Here is a 19,033-nt window from a genome sequence, read left to right as displayed (position 1 = left end):
AAGTTAAAAGTTTAATATAGATCATAAGCTTCATGAAGACAAATACTGTGACTGTTTTAGTCACAGCTAAATCCTCTGTGCCTGGTGCAAAATAGAGGCTCAATAAACATGAGCAGTTATTAACAAAATATATTTTCAGTACCCCACGGACTTCAAGGCTAATGGCTAAGGCCCTACTAGGAAAAGAACAGAAGTTAAATTCTACAATAAATTCAACAATAAATCCTCAAGGGACATAAATAGAGGGTGACTAAATCAAAGAGCTTGTCCCTTTATTTCCCCCCTAGTAACACTTTCTGTTTCCAAAGAAATACCTAGCACATCAGCCTGTCAACAACTTAAAAATGGCTCACCCTTCTGGTGTGATAAAACTGAGTCAGCCAGTGCCCTTTCCACTCCAGGGGTTGCCTCAGGAGCTAAAACTACTTTTTATACCACTACTGACAACAACTAAGATTTTATTACAGCTTTTCTTCAATATGCTACAAATACATATTTTTCCCTTCAGAAGGAATACTTCACAGCACAAGTGATATAATAGGAATGTTAAGTCTTCTTTAAAACAAACAAAAATACCATGACTTACATGAGATGAGATATATGTTATACAATCATCTAACTTGGCCAGCATAGGTATAAATCCTTCACTATTCACAGACAAGGTAGGGGAATTCAATTTCTTTAAGAGAAAAAAGAAAATCAATGTTAATTCACAAAAAAAGATATAAGTAAAAGTTGAAAATTATGCATAGAATTAGCATATTTCCCTTTAGGATATAATATACTAATGTCTTTACAATACACTGTGAAAGTCACCAAATTATCCTCAATTGTAGCCTGTGTACCAATAAAGAAGGCATAAATAAAAAAGAACACTGATTTAATTCATTTTATTCCTAATCAGCTTTAATTGGCCTCTTCATGAATTAGCAAATATTTTACATTACCCCACTGTACCATGGTATATTCAAATAATACATCAAGTATCTAGATTTCCCACTTTTGACTACTTTAAAATATGCATAATTTTTCCACTTTCAAGCATCAGCAGTTTTCTCAGGGTTAAAGGATTAACTGGCAGTCATAAGATGAAAGTAAAATATTACCTGCCAATTATTTCTTATCTTGATATACAAATAGCTTGGCAATAAACTGTTTTCCTTTGCATTCCACAGTTAACTGGCTATTAGTTTTACATCCATGTTTTTAGTAAACTATAATAATTACGATTAATAATTTTAAGAACATAATTTATATATAATTATTATGATGAATTTATAAGTCAGAAACATATAGAAACATAATTTACACAGAAGCCTTTATCAAGACTATTACTTTGGGATACAAGTACATGTTATGAGAACTATACTTTTCTTCAAATTAAACATGAGAATTTATAAGTTTAAAGATTATACTAAGAAAAGGAAACAAATAAAAATAACTTCACAAAAAATAAAAATAAATTTTAAAAAAAACACTTACTGTGTTAATGGTTTCCAACTCGTTAAAATAGGAAAGCTTTTGTTGAATGTTTTCAGCCAGATCGACAAGTTCTGACTTGCGTTTTTTAAAAGAAAAAAACCAATTATCATAAGAATATGGGAATCAACACTCCAGCCTCACCATTGCACCAAATCAATTTGTTAGACATACAGATTTATATCAGACATAAGATTTCAGAATAATGCTCAAATATTTCTACAATCATGAACTAAAACAGGCATTATTATAGTAAATTTCAAACAATGTTTTTTATGAAATAATTGATTGCCTTTTAAAAACACAGAAGAATACATATACAGAAAATTCTGAAATATGGTATCTATCTCTAAGTCACAAGTTTGTGTAACTTCAATCAGCTAATCTTTTCATAAACCCCACCATTAGTACAATCGCTATGCTTGTTTGAAAAGTGTCAATAATAAAGAGTGAACGGAGCAAATATATCCACTACACTCTGAAATTGTACTAAAACCTAACAGCTCAAAACATGCCTTTGCCCCTGTTCACACACACTTATTTAAAATAAAAGTAGGCTGTCAAGATAACAATCTGTATGCTTCACACAGGGCCTCATACAGAGCAATGTTCAACACCTACTTGGAGAAATTAAGAAAATTAAAATCAAATTGTACTCATATACTTAAAAATAAAATATTACATATAATCACTGACCCTCTCCTACTCCAAATTACCTGTTCTTTTAGGAGCTGCTCACAGGCTTCATGTAGGGTTCCTGTCTTATTGGACACAAAAAGATACTGTTTCTGCAATGACTCCAGATGCTGAAGAGCACTGTTTACATCATTCAATATAGCATCACACTGCTCCTGAAACCCAGACAAGTAATCCCTCATCTGTCTAGAAAACAGAACCAAAAGGGGATTGGCAATAATATTTTCCCCTAATAAGCATAGTCAATAAACAGCAAAGTCTCTTTTTTCCCAAAATGCTTGAATTTCAGGAAGAAAGTCTGACCTACTCACAAAAGTTGATTACAGTATACTCAGAGATGTACCAAAAGCTATGTCATAAACTATTTTAGTACTTAAGAAGCAAATCACTGATACTATAAGCAACAAGAGGAATTAGCCTTGATGCCATAACCTGGTTTTTCACGTGTAAGGCAAGGAGTCACTGGCTCAGCTTTCAAAGAGTCACTGGCTTTTCACATGTAAGGCAATGAATCACTGGCTCAGCTTTTACCAGAGCCATCCCAAGGCATCAAGTAAGGTCAATCCTTCAGGTCACTTCCACCTTTAAAAGATGGTGTGATGCAGTGGAAAGAATTCTGGATCTGGAATTAGACGACCTGGGTACAAGTCCCAGCTCTGCCCAAGTCAGCATGACATTGAGCAAGTTATTTAATATTTCTAGGCCTCAGTTTGCTCATTTGTAAAATAGGAATAGTAATATCTTTCCTTACACAGTTGTTATTAAGATTAAATGGGATCATATGTCAAAGAGCCTAACACACTGCCTAGCAATAACAGCCATGAATAAATGTTAAATGAATGTGAATGCTCAACTCACAGCCCACAAATCAGCTTGAAACTAAGTGTACACTGTCATTTTCCCTATGCTATCAATGTACACAAACAAAGCTACAAAATTACAGCCAATCTAGGTGGCCATCCTTAAAGTCTCTTGGGGGTGTTTCTCCTTCTACAGAAAGGCAACAAACACCTCTTAGAATTCCTGTAATACTCCCAGTTGAACACAATCCTTTCTGGAGTCATCTAAAAACCAATGTCTGTCCCTCCTAACCTATTAATTATGATGTCTTTTTTTTTTTTTTTAAATAACATAACTTCTAGTATCAGTTGTAATGGCCCAAATCCTATCTCTGGCTATTCTTAAAGAAACAGTGGCTGTTGGAGTTTTCTTTATACCTTAATTTTGTTTAAGGACACAGATCATGAAATGCTTCAGTTGACTGTGATCTAAAGATTAGGATATCCAACAAATGCAAGAGCCACACATACCTATATTTAGTCCCTTCATCCTGATCCATCTGAGTTTGCAGCTTTGCAAACCATGAGAAAAACTGGAAAAATAAAGAGTATTATATTGTCAACAAAACTAAAAAAGACAAAATGAAAAGAGGCTACAGCAAGTCAAAAGAGTAGACACTAAGTCATTGTTTAGGGCTTAGACATTAATAATTAGTTTAAGGCCAGGGAAAGATAATTCAATTAAATATATATTTATATGCTAGGAAAAGCAAAGGATATTAAAAACATCAGCCATTTTCAGAGTTAAGTAATAAGAGTATTGAAGACACAATATGTAAAAAAATAAATATTTTTTTCAAGAGACAAATGCCTACCTGCTTGTTTGACAAATGAGTGAGTGACACAGGGCTTTGGGTAAATATCAATATTAACGTTATCCAATAAAAACTGTGAGAGTATAAACTCATAAATACTATTACATAGTAGTTTAAGAACACGGACTTTGGCATCAGCAAAATCTGAGTTTGAATTCTGGCCCTACACCCAATGTCATGGAAAATATCTAGTATTAAAAAGAGGTGGGGGGGAGGGGAGTCTTGACCTTAAATGAGCATGAAGAAACTTTTTGGGATGATAGAAATGTTTTGAATTTTGATCATAGTGATAGTTATACAGGTACATACACTTGTCAAAACTCAATGAACTGACACTTAAAATGACTACATTGTATTGTATGTCAATTAAAACTCAATCTGTATTAGATTGTCTTAAATTTTAAAGAGAGATAGGTAGATGCAAATTTAACCCAGAATGTTTTTTTTCGAAAAATTCAAACCTGTTCATAGACACAGTGCAAGATTACCTTACACAATTGTTAAGTAGGATTCAATGTCAAGGGTATGCCAGTTCGGTACCTTGGCTATCATATAGAGCATTTATTGTGAACTTTCCTCATGCTGCATTTACATGCACTATCTTATTTAATTCTCACAAACACCTTCTGAGACTGGTATATAATTACTCTTGTTTTACATATTAAGAAACTAAAAACCTAAGAAGGTAAGTAATTTGCCTAAGCTCATGAAGACGGTAAGAGATGGAGATGACTTTCAGATGCAGGTCAGCCTAACTCAAGAGCTGGAGCTCACCACTTTGTAGCACCACCTCTTCTGACTTATACACATGCAATTCAGTACATTTATTTTATGCTTTACTTGATAAATGCCTCAGCTTCTATGCTTAACAAGACAGAAAGAAGAGACAAGGGAAGTGGCAGAAGCAACAGGTACACATTTGGGTCTGTAATTAAGAATAAGTGAAAATCAAGAGAAAATTACACATTCTAAATTACCAAAAAATAACTATAAGGGTTCATCTAAGGAGAATAGGTTATTGAGAAAGTGATTACCTAGCAGCAAGCATGTACACATACACGCACTGAAGGGACAGGTTAATATAGACATACACTGGGGGAAGTTAAAAGTGCATAAAATATGGAAACCTTAACAACTAAAATAATCTATCACATATTTTTATCTAAATTGCAAATGTAATTGTACAATAGATTCATTTAAAACACTTAAATAGCCACAACTAACACAAAATCAAGAATGTTTTAGAAACATTTGATGTTTAACTATGGTGTCAAATGTTCAAAACTTTTAATTAGGATCTTTTTCATTAGCCTTGTCTTCAGATATCTCAAATTATCAAACATCCTTAGAAAAGATACTACAATTCACCTGCTGTGCAGTTTCGATTCTTTCTTCTTCCATTCCTAAGGAGGTAAAACCCTTCAAGAGAATGTCTTCTGTAGATTCAGGCACCACTGAAGTCAGTTCAATGGGCAGTGACTGGGATGTTAAACTGCACAAGTCCTCAATTGGGAGCTTGAAAAAGAGAGCCACAAAGGTATTTAAATAACTTGAAAATTCTCTGAACTCAAGACTGGGTTTCCATCTAGGTTGTTTTGAAAGCAAAAGAAATGTTTTCCTTTAAATAATATGAGGTTAATAAATTCCATATAATATTAACACTTAACTAGGCTTTCTCTATGCTAAATGCTAGTCTCAAAATGTAGACACAACATTGATGTCCCGCCATTATTAAGGTCTGATTTTTGAGTTAGCTTTCTAATAACGGTGGTGAATCTGTGCTAATCCACACACATTTTCTCATGTGACCCTCCTGAGAACTACCGTCAGACAACAGGAAAACTTGTGTGCTATTGAAAGTAGCTTGCCCTCCCCAGTAGTTAACACAAAAGCCTGACCAGCCAACAAAATTAACAAATCACACCCAAGAATTAACTACCAATAAACACTACCTTCTCCTACCATTTCCACCCACTGGCACACCTCACCAACACGTTCTTGCTCCAATTTGGAAATTACAACTGAAAAGGAAGAATTTCAGAGTTTCCCAACAGTTTCAGAAAAGCCCCATGGACTAGGCCTCACTTTGACATATTAGACTTATAATACTTTCTAGTTCTCCATTACTAAATGTAGTCCAGGTGTTAATTTACCTGTAGCTGTACAGACAAGCTATTTTTAGACCTAAAAGGGAAAGTAGATACTGGGGAAAGTAAAAGAGTCTCATTGTTTAGGTTCAATTCCCAGTTTTCAGTCCTTAGCTCATGACATTTAAGGTCCACCGACATATAAGACACGATCCAAAGCTCTAGGAAATTGCTTCCCTGTCTATGTTTCTAAACACAGAAGTTTTGCCTGAAGACAGTATTTCCTCTTCAAAGCTAATACGCTAGATGCAAAATGCACCACCACTAATTTAGTCCTTTATTTTTATTTATTTTTTATTTTTTTTTTTAAAGATGACCGGTAAGGGGATCTTAACCCTTGACTTGGTGTTGTCAGCACCACGCTCACCCAGTGAGCTAACCGGCCATCCCTATATGGGATCCGAACCTGTGGCCTTGGTGTTATCAGCACCGCACTCTCCCGAGTGAGCCACGGGCCGGCCGGAAACACAGTCCTTTAAATATAGGGTTTTTGTGTATGGGTTCAAATGAAACTATACTCATGGCATGGTAAAAGTATAATACAGTGCAGCCTGGTTTGAATTCTGCTCCTGCTCACTTATAAGCTGTGTAACATTGGGCAAATTACTTAATGCTTCTAATCCTCAATTTCATCTCTTATCTGATACATATACAGTCTCTGTATCATAAGGCTATTGTTAAGAGTAGAGAAGAAAGCACCCATGGGAAAATTGGCTTCTTGGAATGCTGAGAAGCTGCAGACAAAAAGCGTTCAGAAAAGTCCTTGATCTGCTTTGTCCCCAAAAATGAGTCTGGCTCAGAGCCAGGAGGGTCCTGGATCCAGGTAAACATGTCTTATTAAGGGCATCACTTGTTCATGTAAACTCTTCCTGAATGGTAACATAATCCCTGAGTATAATCCAGTGAGAATCTATCTTGAGTCTAAAGTGTCACCAGCAACTCTGTGCTGCCATTAGGGGTTCTAGGGGACAGAGGAAGCTATACTGGGTGAAGCTGTACTGGGTTAAACCACACCTGCACTTGCTCTGTGAACCATCCCAAGCACCAACAATAAACTGACTGACCAGAGACAAGGGAGCCACATAGTAAACATTCAATAAATTTGAGCTAGTGCTGTTGTTATTATTATTCCTACTTATTAGCAGCAACAGGGGATCTTTTTGTACTAATTCTTGCAATTGCATGTGAATCTACAAATTGTTTCAGTAAAAATTTCAATTTAAAAATTAATATAATATTCTCCTATCAGATTTTATGGGACCATATACCACATACAAGAGGTCTTCAAAAAGTTCATGGAAAACACGTATTATGAAAATACTATGCATGGATTTTTTTCTCACCAAAATAAATTCATACTAACTTGTTATAACATGTCTGAACAAGATCCAGTTTAAGGAACTAAGAAGGATAAGACATCAGTTTGAAAAAAGCCCCTATCAGAACAACATAAATTCTGCTAAAGTTGAAGCAAGAACAAACATCAAATTTATGTCAAAGCTTGGATGGAAGAATGAGGAAACCCGTGATGCTTTACGAAAAGTTTATGGGAACAATGCCCCAAAGAAATCAGCAGTTTACAAATAAATAACTCATTTTAAGAAGTGACAAGACAATGTGGAAGATGAAACCCGCAGCGGCAGACCATTCACATCAATTTGTGAGGAAAAAATTAATCTTGTTTGTGCCATAAATGAAGAGGACCGAATTAACAGCAGAAACAAAAGCAAACACCAGAGACTTCTCAACTGGCTCAGCTTACGCGTTTGTTATTGAAAAATTAAAGCTGAGCGAACTTTCTGCTCAATGGGTGCGAAACTGTTGCACCCAGACAAGAGCTGGATCAGGTGCAGACAAGAGCAGAATTTTCACTGGAAATATTAAATAAGTGGTATTAAGATTCTGAAGCATTTCTTAGAAGAACTGTAACAGGAGATGAAACATGGTTTTACCAGTATGATCCTGAAGACAAAGCACAATCAAAGCCATGGCTACCAAGAGGTGAAAATGGTCCAGTCAAAGCAAAAGTGGATCAGGCAAGAGCAAGAGTCATGGCGACAATTTTGGGGGATGCTCAAGGCATTTTGCTTGTTGACTTTCTGGAAGGCTAAAGAATGATAACACTGGCTTATTACAAGAGTGGTTTGAGTAAGTAAGCCAAAGCTTTAGCTGGAACACACCTGGGAAAGCTTCACCAGACCGTCCTTCTCCACCACGACAATGCTCCTGCTTATTCCTCTCAGCAAATGCAATTTTGCCAGAGTTTCAATGGGAAATCATTAGGCATCTACCGTACAGTCCTGATTTGGCTCCTTCTGACTTCTTTTTGTTTTCCAAATCTTAAAAAATCTTAAAGATTTGTTTCCAAATCTTTAAATCTTTAACACCCATTTTTCTTCAGTTAATAATGGAAAAAGACTGGATGACATGGTTAAATTCTCAGGACTCCCAGTTCTTTAGGGATGGACTAAATGGCTGGTATCATAAACAAAAGTGTCTTGAACTTGTTAGAGCTTATGTTGAGAAACAGTTTATATTTTTTATTTTTATCTTTTAATTCCATTTTTCACGAACTTTTTGAACTCCCCTTGTAATTCTAATACTCTCATAATAAACAACATATTCCAGATAAAAAGTAAAATTCCTCTTGCTCCAGAATGATTTGTAATATATAGAATACTCTCTTTAAATGTATTTATTTGAATAGGTAATACATTGTCACGGCACAAAATTCAAAGGATATTCAGTGAAAAACCTCCTTCCCCTGGACCCATTCCTCAGCCATCCAGTTTCCTCCTCAGAGGCAGGCTATTAATGCTACTAGTATCTTATGTATCTTTCCTGGGACAGCTTACACATATACAAAGGAAGTGTATCCTTATTTAACCCAAGTAACAGTATACTAAACACCTTGTCTTTCCCATTTAATATGCAGCACTTTCAATTGTCTCTTCAACAAAGCACTTTCAATTCGTCTTTTCAATGAAATTAACTCTGTTACTTTAAATTCATAACTCTTTAATTGTCATTAAATTTTAATGGGCTCATTATTTTAAAAGTGCAAGAGTTCAGAATGATATTTAAGTAAAAAGTCTCCCTTCTTCACCTTTTCTCTCCCCTCCCAATTCTTCTCTGAGGCAATACCAATGTTTATAATTTAAGAAATATTTGTATGGAATTTGAGAGTAGAATGAAGAACTTTAAAAGTAAGAGGAACCAGGGGTTGGCCTGTGGCTCACTGGGGAGAGCGTGGTGCTGATAACACCAAGTCAAGGGTTAAGATCCCCTTACCCTTTTTTTTTAAAAAAAAAAAAGTAAGAGGAACCAAAGAGATAATTTCCAATTTTTATCAATCTTTCTTTTATAAAAATTATTCAAAATACATAATTTTTTAAATCCAAATATCAGAAGAGTCAAAAAGAAAAGTAACATTCTCCCTCACTCCCACCTTAAACAGCTTAACCATTTTCAGTATTTTTGATGGTTGCTCCATAACTCAAAAAACAGATTTACAGCTTTGTGTTCAAATTCTTCAATTTTATGCCCTACTGACTCCCCACTACGTGAGATGAAAACATTAGAACACCCATATTTTCTTCCACATATACTCTCAAATTGTCACCTATTACCATCCCTTTTTTCAGATCGTCAAAATTTATCATATCTACACCTTGTTCCGTAATTAGGTATTTAGACTATTTTTTTTTAATGATTTTTTTTAAAAAGGCATGCAGATGTTTCCTGCCTTCTATAAATTGGCCAAAATTGCAGGTTCATTGATACCTTCTTTGGATTTGGTGGGCCACATATTTATTACTGTTATTTCAAAAGGATTCAGGAGTGTCACAAGTGTGCTCAGTGTGCTATCCTGAATTTAAAAAAATGCTAATCCTCTAATTTACTTTAGAAAATAAAAACATATAAAAATTCTGTATACTTAAGAAGCTTCTATAGCGCTATTCAGTTAGCTCAACTGGTTAGAGCACAATGTTGTAAAGGTCAAGGGTTTGGATCCCTGTACTGGCCAGCCACCATAAAAAAAAAAAAGAAGAAGAAGAAGAAGCTGCTATTGATATTCCAGACATATCTTGTAATCTAGTTATTGTAAGTAAATATAATAATTTGAATTTATGTAAAAGCATTCTATCTGATTACTTCAAGCACAAATACTAACTGCTTGTCAGTCATAAGAACTTTATATGTTCCCTTGTTCTCCCCAATACAAAACCATTTTCTCTCAAACCAAGCAAGAATGCAAACACTTCAGAGAAACAATTTTTTAAAGTAGCAAAACAAGATCCTTTTTAATAGCATATGAGAAAATGCCCCATTAGCTACATGTTCCCAGCTGTTTTATTTTCTCAAAACACCTGGCACAGAGTGACAAGTCAAGAAAGGGGTGTGGTGGTGTCACAAACGTTCCCATTCTGATCTTTCATCCACTTCTGAGGAGGAGGTGACTAAATGTCTCCTGCCTCTAACTCACATTGTCCTGGCTTCCAGATGGAGCAGACAGGTACCATCAGAGAGAGAAGAGCACAGATCTAGGTTCCTGGTTGGCAGTGCTGGAGAGCTACTGTATAGTTCATGCAAATGAGGACACTAAGAAATTGAACAACAACTACATTAAACTATCGAGCTTTGCCTGACCAGCTAAGCATGTCCAGGAAAAAACTAAACATACCCTTCCCTTGGATCAAGCTTTACTTCTTGCAGAATTCTGGGTTGGAAAAAATCACTTTTACAGTCAATCTGTTCAATAAATTCACTAAATGAAATTTGATGTTACTTTCTCTGGAGCAAATCATTGAAGAGACACAGAACCTTCTTCAAGGCACCTAATTTCTTCTTACCTTTGGTCTGAGTGACAATGATACCAGCTCAGGATCACAGGATTCTAATCTACTTTCTTAATAAATTAATCATTTGAAAGAAAGCATAAGAATAATATAATACTAGAAAGTAGCATGCCATGTGCACTTTACATACATGATTAAATTTAATTCTCACAACTCCCCATGAGAAAAGTCCTCATTTTATAAAGAAAAAAATGGAGGCTTAAAGAAATTAAATATCATTCCTAAAGTCACAGAGCCTATAAGAAAATAACAGTTATAACAGTAAGTTACAGGTAAATTTCAGGATAAATTATTTTAGCATTTTATCAGGAATTACTAAATTCCGAAGAAAGAAAAAGGCCCTCACTCTCAAAAAAATTTGGCCTACCTACAAGAAACCAACCTACTGCAAATTCTTTTATCTGACACCAAAAAAAAAGATACAGCTCCTAAAAAAAAAAAAAAAAAAAAGTATAACTTCTTTCTAAGATAAGACAAAGAGAAAGCTAAAGAAGATAACAGCTTTATGACATTTACTGAGAATTAGTTGGCCTCTTGCTATTCTACTAACCTGCCCAATTCCAGTTGTTCAGGAAGTTACTGATCTCGTGAAAATTGTAAAACACTACAGATAATCCTTTACAGATATACTGGTTGGACAAAATTAAAATTGAGGCATTCTTTTTCAGCACCAATGTTTTTTTTTTTTTTTTTTTTTTTTGGCTTTTTCGTGACCGGCACTCAGCCAGTGAGTGCACCGGCCATTCCTATATAGGATCCGAACCCGCGGCGGGAGCGTCGCCGCGCTCCCAGCGCCACACTCTCCCGAGTGCTCCACGGGCTCGGCCCAGCACCAATGTTAAAAGAGTAGCAACAGGGATAAAAAATTAATTTCAGGCCAGCCAGTTAGCTCAGGTGGTTAGAGCATGGTGCTGATAACACAAAGGTCCAGCGCTCAATCCCTGCACCAGCGAGCTGCCAAAAAAAAAAAAAAAAAAAATTATTTCCAAAGTCTTCCCACCAGGGGCTGGCCCGTGGCTCACTCGGGAGAGTGCGATGCTGATAACACCAAGGCCATGGGTTCGGATCCTATATAAGGATGGATGGTTGGCTCACTGGCTGCGCGTGGTGTTGACAAAGTCTTCCCACCAGACATATAAACACTTTTATAAAGAGAAATCAGGGCTGTAGAAGAGCTAAAAAGCAATGAGAACCTCCCCCTCAAAGATTCCAGGATAGGTAAATAACACACTATTTCATTCCCACAGGAATCCAATACCAAGGCTGCATGTACCAGAAGACCCTCACTGAGTTCTTGAACTTGTTAAGCTTGTCCTCTATCCATGACCTTGCACTGCTTTTTCCTCCAGCTGTAATGTTAATGTTATTTCTTTAGTCTTTGCAAGGCTGGCTTCTTGTTTATTTTATTTTCCTTATATCATGGATCATTGTCTGAATTTATCTGCTGTGGGTTTTTGTTGTTGTTGTTGTTATATGCTCATGATCCCCACAATATGGGCAGCTCCATGAGGCTAGGGATCTCATCTTTCCTCTTTATCTTTCTCTCCCCAATGCCTAGGTCAGAGTAGGCACATAACGTATGTTAAATGACTACATATAGCTAAAGGTAGGTATCGTATTGCCTAAACATGGAAGAATGAGGTGAAAATGAAAAGATTCCATTTACTTTACTCCAAACTCTCTCCTTCATGCTCAATGACAATAAGAAATAATAGTTTATGACCCATGACAATAAAAACAAATTTTCTTGTACAGTATGTGTGTGCCTCACCCCCAACCCCATGCTATGAAATCCAAGCATCCTGCTTCAGTAACAGGCCAAGTCAATCATAAACTGACTGGAAATTTTATACAGCAAACAACTTCTATTGTCCAGAGCATAAAAGACTTTATGATAGTCGAGCCAAAGAAATTTCCACATGCTTCCTCATTTATTACAGACCTGCTTCCAGCACAATATCTAGAAGTGGTCAGAGAAACCCAAGAGAGAACACCTATTTTGTGGCAGAGCATACAACAGTAAATGTAAAGAGAACTTTCAAATCAAACCTCTAAACTCTGAGGGCAGAAAAAATTGAAGACTCTAAATTCAGTTTGCATTTGGACATAATTCCAAATCAGGCAAAAAGAATACGTCTAACATCAAAAGTAACCATTATTGCTTGTAAAATAATCCTCCTAAACCTGGCCCTCAAAACTAGAAAATGTTTGTCTAACGCTGACAATTCATAAAACGTATTTCTTGCTATTGTAACTAATTAAACTGAATCACAAGAAGCAGTAATATGCATAATATCCCAATAGTTCTTGGATTGAAAACGCTGACACTAAAACCAAAAGCATTATTTAATAATGTACTGACCTAGCTTTCAAGGAAAACTCATTTTTATTGCTTTGCTATAAGCCAAATAACTCTCACTTCCTATCACTTGCACTTGACTGAGAGCTCCCAGCGCAGTGTGCGATGAATGAAACTGTCACTCAGAATCAAGTTTTGGTCTCCCTATGTCTCCCCATGGAAAAAGGAAACTAGGTCACTCATTAAGGTGGTAAACGAGCACCAAGTGGAGACTGTCCTGCAGCCAAAGCACCTCGGGTTTGGTGCCTCTCCTTCTGGGAGACGGTCGGCACCAGGACTACGCCTCGGCTGACACCAGAGACACCCGGGGCAAGACGCCGGAACCAGGCTCGGGCCAACCGCCCCACGCCGCTGGGGAGAGTTGGGTGCCTTCGGGCACCAGCCACTGGACGCCCCCGCAACCGTGCCCGGGCAGGAGCAGAGTAGGGGACCCCGGCAGTACGAGGCCTCTCGGCCCAGGGAGGTGAAGGGCCCCTCCCACCAGATCCGCCACCGTGGCCACTTTCCACCGGGAGGAGTGGAAACACCCGAGGCAGAGGTTGGAGAGACCGGAGTCGCGCTGGGGCGCCCCAGGAGAATCCCAGACTAGTCGCACCAGCCCGGTTCACGCCCGTCACCTCACCTCGGCCGGCACGGGCAAGTTCTCCGCCGCCGCCTTCAGCTCCAGCACCGAGTCCGTCTGCCTATCGGTCAGCGGCACCGTGGTGTCCGGCCTCCGATCCCAGAGAGCCAGCTTCTCCCGAACGTCCCGTTCCGCCCCCGCCTCGGGCAGCAGCAGCGCCGCCTCCGCCATCCCCGCCGCTCCCCCAGGCCCTCAGCAGCAGCGGGGTGGAAGGGACCCCGACAGAGAGACCCGGGCCACTTCCGGGAGGACCAGCGCTTCCAGCTCGGCACCGGCAGCGGGGCGGGACGGAAAGCCCTGACCCCGGAAACGCTTGCACAGTGTGTGGGTGGGACCGAGACCAGGACAGACGTGGCTTAAAACGGGCTTCCGGTCGGGCTGTAGAAGGAGAGGGTAAAGAATGCAGGCCCTGACGGAAATAGAAATGCCCCTACCGGAAGTCTCTTCCTCAACATCAATAACTTTGTTGTTACATGTTGTTCAGGTTATTGATAACTGCGCTAAGTCACCCAGCCGGCAGGGGTCTTCGTGAGCTCCCGGATCTACCGCCTCCACTCACAGCTGGGTAGTCTGGGTGGAGTGTGTGGAGTGTGTGATTTCCATGTTGACATGTTGGCAGTTTCCGCCGCTTAGATCAAAAGCAGGACCATGAACTTTTCCAATATCTAGTAATTCCCCTGTTAGAAAACTAGGTTATGGACAGACATAAAAATTCAAAGAGGTATGTATATCAGACATCATTAATATTATCAAATAACTAAAAACAACCCAAATGTCCAACACTGAAAAATTAGATCAATAATTCGTTGTAAAAGAATTAATAGGAAAAAAAGAGAATAATAATAATTCGTGGTACAGACATATAATTGGAATTCTATTCTGTCATTTAAATCATGTTGTAGGTTTCAACAAAATGATGGTACTGGATCATAACCTATAGAATAAAATACTCAGGTCTATACTGATATAAATAAATAATTGAATAAGTAAATGCAGGAGAAGAAACAACCTTCTACCTTATAAAAGAATTCCAATCAACAAGTACAGAGAAAGGGCCAGCCTGTGGCTCACTTGGGAGAGCGTGATGCTGACAACACCAAGTCAAGGGTTAAGATCCCCTTACCAGTCATTTTTTATTTAAAAAAAAAAAAAAAGTACAGAAAAAATGGGGAAATAGAAGATCATCATTAGGACACCACAGTAGTAATTATAGCAGGCAAGATGTAGGGATGAATGCTAAAATGAGTGGATGAAAGTTCAAGGAGAAACAGAAATTTACATAGTCCCAAATAATTCCCTCAAGATGTTTATTAATAACAAGGGAAAATAGTAACTTTACAGTGGAGAAACCTGGCAGACACCACCTTGACCAAGTATTTGAAGTCAACATCATCATCACAAAACTCCTGACACAATGGTTAAGGACACAATATAACTTCTGTGGTATTCTTGCCAAAAATGCAAAACTTCATACTAATCATGAGAAAATATCAGGCAAACTCAAATCAAGGAACATCCTACCAAACAATTGACCAGTATCCTTCAAAAGTGCCAAGGTCATAAAAGACAAGACTTACAAACTTACATATTGGAGGAGATTAGAGAGCCACAACATCTCATTGCATTGTGGGATCCTGCATTGGATCCCAGGACAGAAAAAGGGTATTTGTGGAGAAATCTAGAATAAAATTATAGAATAAAATACAGAAATTTCAATAAGGCCTGTAGTTTAGGAAATAGTATTGTACCAATGTTAATTTCCTGGTTTTGATTATTGTACATGGTTAGGTAAAATGATCACATTAGGGGAAGCTGGGCAAAAGGCATACCTGAACCCCCTGTACTACTTCTGCAACTTTTCTGAAGCTAAATTATCTCAAAATAAAGAGTTAAAAATATCATATTGTAGAAAATATCTATTCAGAGAAAATGGTTGTGATATTATTAAGAAAAATGAAATAGTGTATGATTCCATTGACTGAAGGAAACACTTCCAAAACATTGAGGGTGGTTGGAATTACTGATAATCTTCTCCTTTTCTTTTCTTTTCTTTTTTTGTTTTTCCAATGAGTTTTGCATTTAAGAATAAGTTGGAGAAAAAACAAGAAAGGCACAAGCATAAAATGGGGGTGGGACCTCAAGGTCATAGGTTCGGATTCCCATACTGGCCAGCCACAAAAAAAAAAAGTAAAAAGTAAAAAGGGGTGGGAGGGAAACATGATCAGAAGAAACCCATGGGAACTTTTAGGGTGCTGAAAATGTATTTCTTTACATAGATTGTAGTTACCCAAATGGTCACTTTACACTAATTCATTAAGCTGCATATTGATGTGTTACACATTTTTGTGTAATTTTTTCAAAATACAATTTTAAAAATTGAGTTGTTTTTTAATTATTCAACGCAGCTTGAGGGCATTGTTCCCCATCACATCAATCCACCACTGTCTCCTAAAGAAAGTCATCTTGTAGATAGGTACTTACATGTGGCTCTATTTGTCTAAGTGTCTAAACACATTTCCCCTTCTTGGGCCAGACTGATCTCTAGTTCCACAGATCTCAGAAATAAAATTAATTCTGTTGAATTTTGTGATGACAGTCCTGTAACAAACATATCCTTCAAGAGCCAAATATAAGCATTTTCTCTCCCAAATGTGTTTTTATTGCAGATTTTCCTGAATCCATGATTGCTCTACTTTCTTCTAAAAATTGTTTTTAATTCCTTAAAATATTTTCACCAACTGGTGATTCGTGATGCTAAAGGGATGCAATGCAGGTCATGATGCCCATGGAAAAGATTTAGGCCATGGCTGGAGGTTTAGTCAGCTGCTGTGAGGTCAGATGAGGGCAGAGGAAGGTGTCTATGCAACACAACATGCCTGGTCTATTCTTGAACTAAGGAACTAGGGGAGCCCAGGGACGATTCAGCAGTTACCAGATAGTTTTGCAGGGGGAAGGGGGAAGCCAAAAAACAGAGTAACAGCAGTTTTTATAGGGTGTTTTAATTTTGTAGAACAGTAGCATAGGTGTATATACATTTAAGCAATACAGTGTTTTTCAAAATATAGTGGAAAGTGTAATATACGACATACTGAATCCTTCTCCTGTTTCAGAATCTAGTGCTCTTTTCTGTGTGGAGAAACATGTCTGCACTCCCCGCCCCCACCAGTACACACCCCACCTCACTCTCCACCCCAAATACAAATTTCCTATAATGGAAAATCCATATTCATACTCTGTATTCTAGGTGGTGATTAGCTTATTCCCAGAAGCACTAGAAGACATGACAAATACAATTCTCATTCTAATATTCTAGTACAATTCTTACAGTTTATTTATTTAATTCACGTATTGGTCATTGTTCCCATAAAATCATTCAAATGGATAAAATAGACACTCATATTGCATATATCCATACATACAAGGTATACCTATGTATCCATATTGTATATATGTGTGTTGGGGTGGTGAGAAGACAGGACTGCATAGGCTATCTTGGAGCAAGAAGCAAAGATGAAGTCAGTGGGATCTCATCCTGAAATGATTAAGGTCCCTGTATCATAGTAGATGACGTCTTGTTTGTAAGATCTTATTCAGATTTTACTCTTTTTTTTTTTTTTTTTTTTTAAAAAGATGACCGGTAAGGGGATCTTAACCCTTGAGTTGGTGTTGTCAGCACCACGCTCAGCCAGTGAGCGAACCGGCCATCCGTATATGGGATCTGAACCCGGGGCCTTGGTGTTATCAGCACCGCACTCTCCCGAGTGAGCCACGGGCCGGCCCTAGATTTTACTCTTAATCTCTTGATCATAACCCTGTGAGTAAGCAGAGTAGGGGTTATCTTTCATTTAGAGATAAATAAGCAAATGAAACCCAGGGAAATTAAGTTGTCAAAGACTTTTGGGATGGTGAAGGGAAAAGGCCACTTTTTTTTTCTTTTCTTTTTTTTTTTCCTGTGGCTATTGATGCTCTTTGTAGAGGAAATTTGCCAACACCTACCAGAACAGAGGCTGGAGAAATGGAGAGAAAGAGAGAAAAGATAGTCCGCGGAGCCAGCAATTGCACCTCTGGGAATTTATCCTAGAGAAATTCTTACATGCGCCAAAAAAAGCACAGGGTGGTTTGTAATGGAGAAAAAATGGACACACCTAAATATTTATCAATAAGGGAATAATTTTGTCCTTGTTATCTATTACTGCTTAAAAAACTAACTCAAAAATCATGTCCTAAAATAACCACTATTTTATTATTACCTTTCACGATTTTGTGGGTCAGGAATTCCCAGAGGGTATATCAGAACAGACCTGTCTCAGCTCACAATGTCCGGAGCCATTGCTGGAATGACTCACATGGCTACAGGCTGGACAGTGGGGGAGAGGACACATTTCTGCCCGTTCACGAAGTCTCGGAGTCTCTCCACCTGCTCTCTCCACCTGGTCTCAAGCATGGAGCCCTCAGGGTATCTGGACTTCAAACATGGCTCCAGGCTCGAAGAGATTGTTCACAGAGGCTTCTTCTGACCTTCACAGAAGGTCGCTTGTGCGGCTCTGTCAAGCCACTTTGGGCAGTCCCGATTGAAGGGGAGGGAAATGGACTCCACCTCTCACTGAGAGGAGCAGCAAAGAACTTGAGGCATTTTTAAACTAACACGGATCCAATACTTTGCAACCATTAAAAGGACAAAGTAAATCTAATATATGCATACCATGGCAAGCCACCAGTGCATTTAGTGAGGGAAGGGTAAAAGAAAGCTTTTATTGGCAGAAAGGGAGAGGTGCACGTAAGCTGCTTGGAAACAGAGTTCATTGGTTTTGGAGGTTCAAAGTCAGATTTGCTGTCATTTCTTTGGTTGAGATGCTGTTACTGAGCCGTGGAGCATCTGACCTGAATTACTGCAGTTCTAAAGAATGTCTACTGAAAAACCTTGTCAAAAGAGATGTGTGAAGGACGTGAAAGAGGTGAAGGGATTTCTGATGGGTTTTTAGAAAGAAACAGTTGGAAACAGCTCTTATCTCAGACAAGTAAGCACAAGCCCCCCTACTCCATGCCTTTCCCCGCTCTATTTTGTCTGGGTCTAACAAATAGTGATTTTATCCACTTTCACAGACCATATGCGTAAGGATCTTAGAACCCCAAATGGTAAGTGGTCAGTAAATTTTAGCCATCTGAAGGAGAAGGGAGAAGGGGAGAGGAAGAAAAGGAAAAGGAGGTGCAGAAAAG

General features: G+C 38.0%; 1 protein-coding gene across 1 annotated transcript in view; it reads right to left on the bottom strand.

Annotated features, from left to right (window-relative positions):
- The window catches only part of COG3 (component of oligomeric golgi complex 3), a 66,639-nt gene extending 52,571 nt beyond the window's left edge, over nucleotides 1-14,068 (bottom strand). The window contains exons 1-6 of the mRNA XM_063102223.1: nucleotides 13,817-14,068; nucleotides 5,198-5,344; nucleotides 3,486-3,547; nucleotides 2,196-2,361; nucleotides 1,483-1,557; nucleotides 587-679 (exon numbers count right to left, since the gene is read on the bottom strand). Of these exons, the coding sequence (XP_062958293.1) occupies nucleotides 587-679; nucleotides 1,483-1,557; nucleotides 2,196-2,361; nucleotides 3,486-3,547; nucleotides 5,198-5,344; nucleotides 13,817-13,987 (714 nt within the window). The 5' untranslated portion in view covers nucleotides 13,988-14,068. The remainder of the gene's footprint in view (nucleotides 1-586; nucleotides 680-1,482; nucleotides 1,558-2,195; nucleotides 2,362-3,485; nucleotides 3,548-5,197; nucleotides 5,345-13,816) is intronic.
- Between the last annotated feature and the right edge of the window lie 4,965 nt (nucleotides 14,069-19,033).

This window comes from Cynocephalus volans, chromosome 7 (genome assembly GCF_027409185.1).
Source record: "Cynocephalus volans isolate mCynVol1 chromosome 7, mCynVol1.pri, whole genome shotgun sequence".
Taxonomy (NCBI): domain Eukaryota; kingdom Metazoa; phylum Chordata; class Mammalia; order Dermoptera; family Cynocephalidae; genus Cynocephalus; species Cynocephalus volans.
The sequence above is the reverse complement of the archived record's forward strand: the minus strand, read 5'-3'. Positions and strand labels throughout refer to the sequence as shown.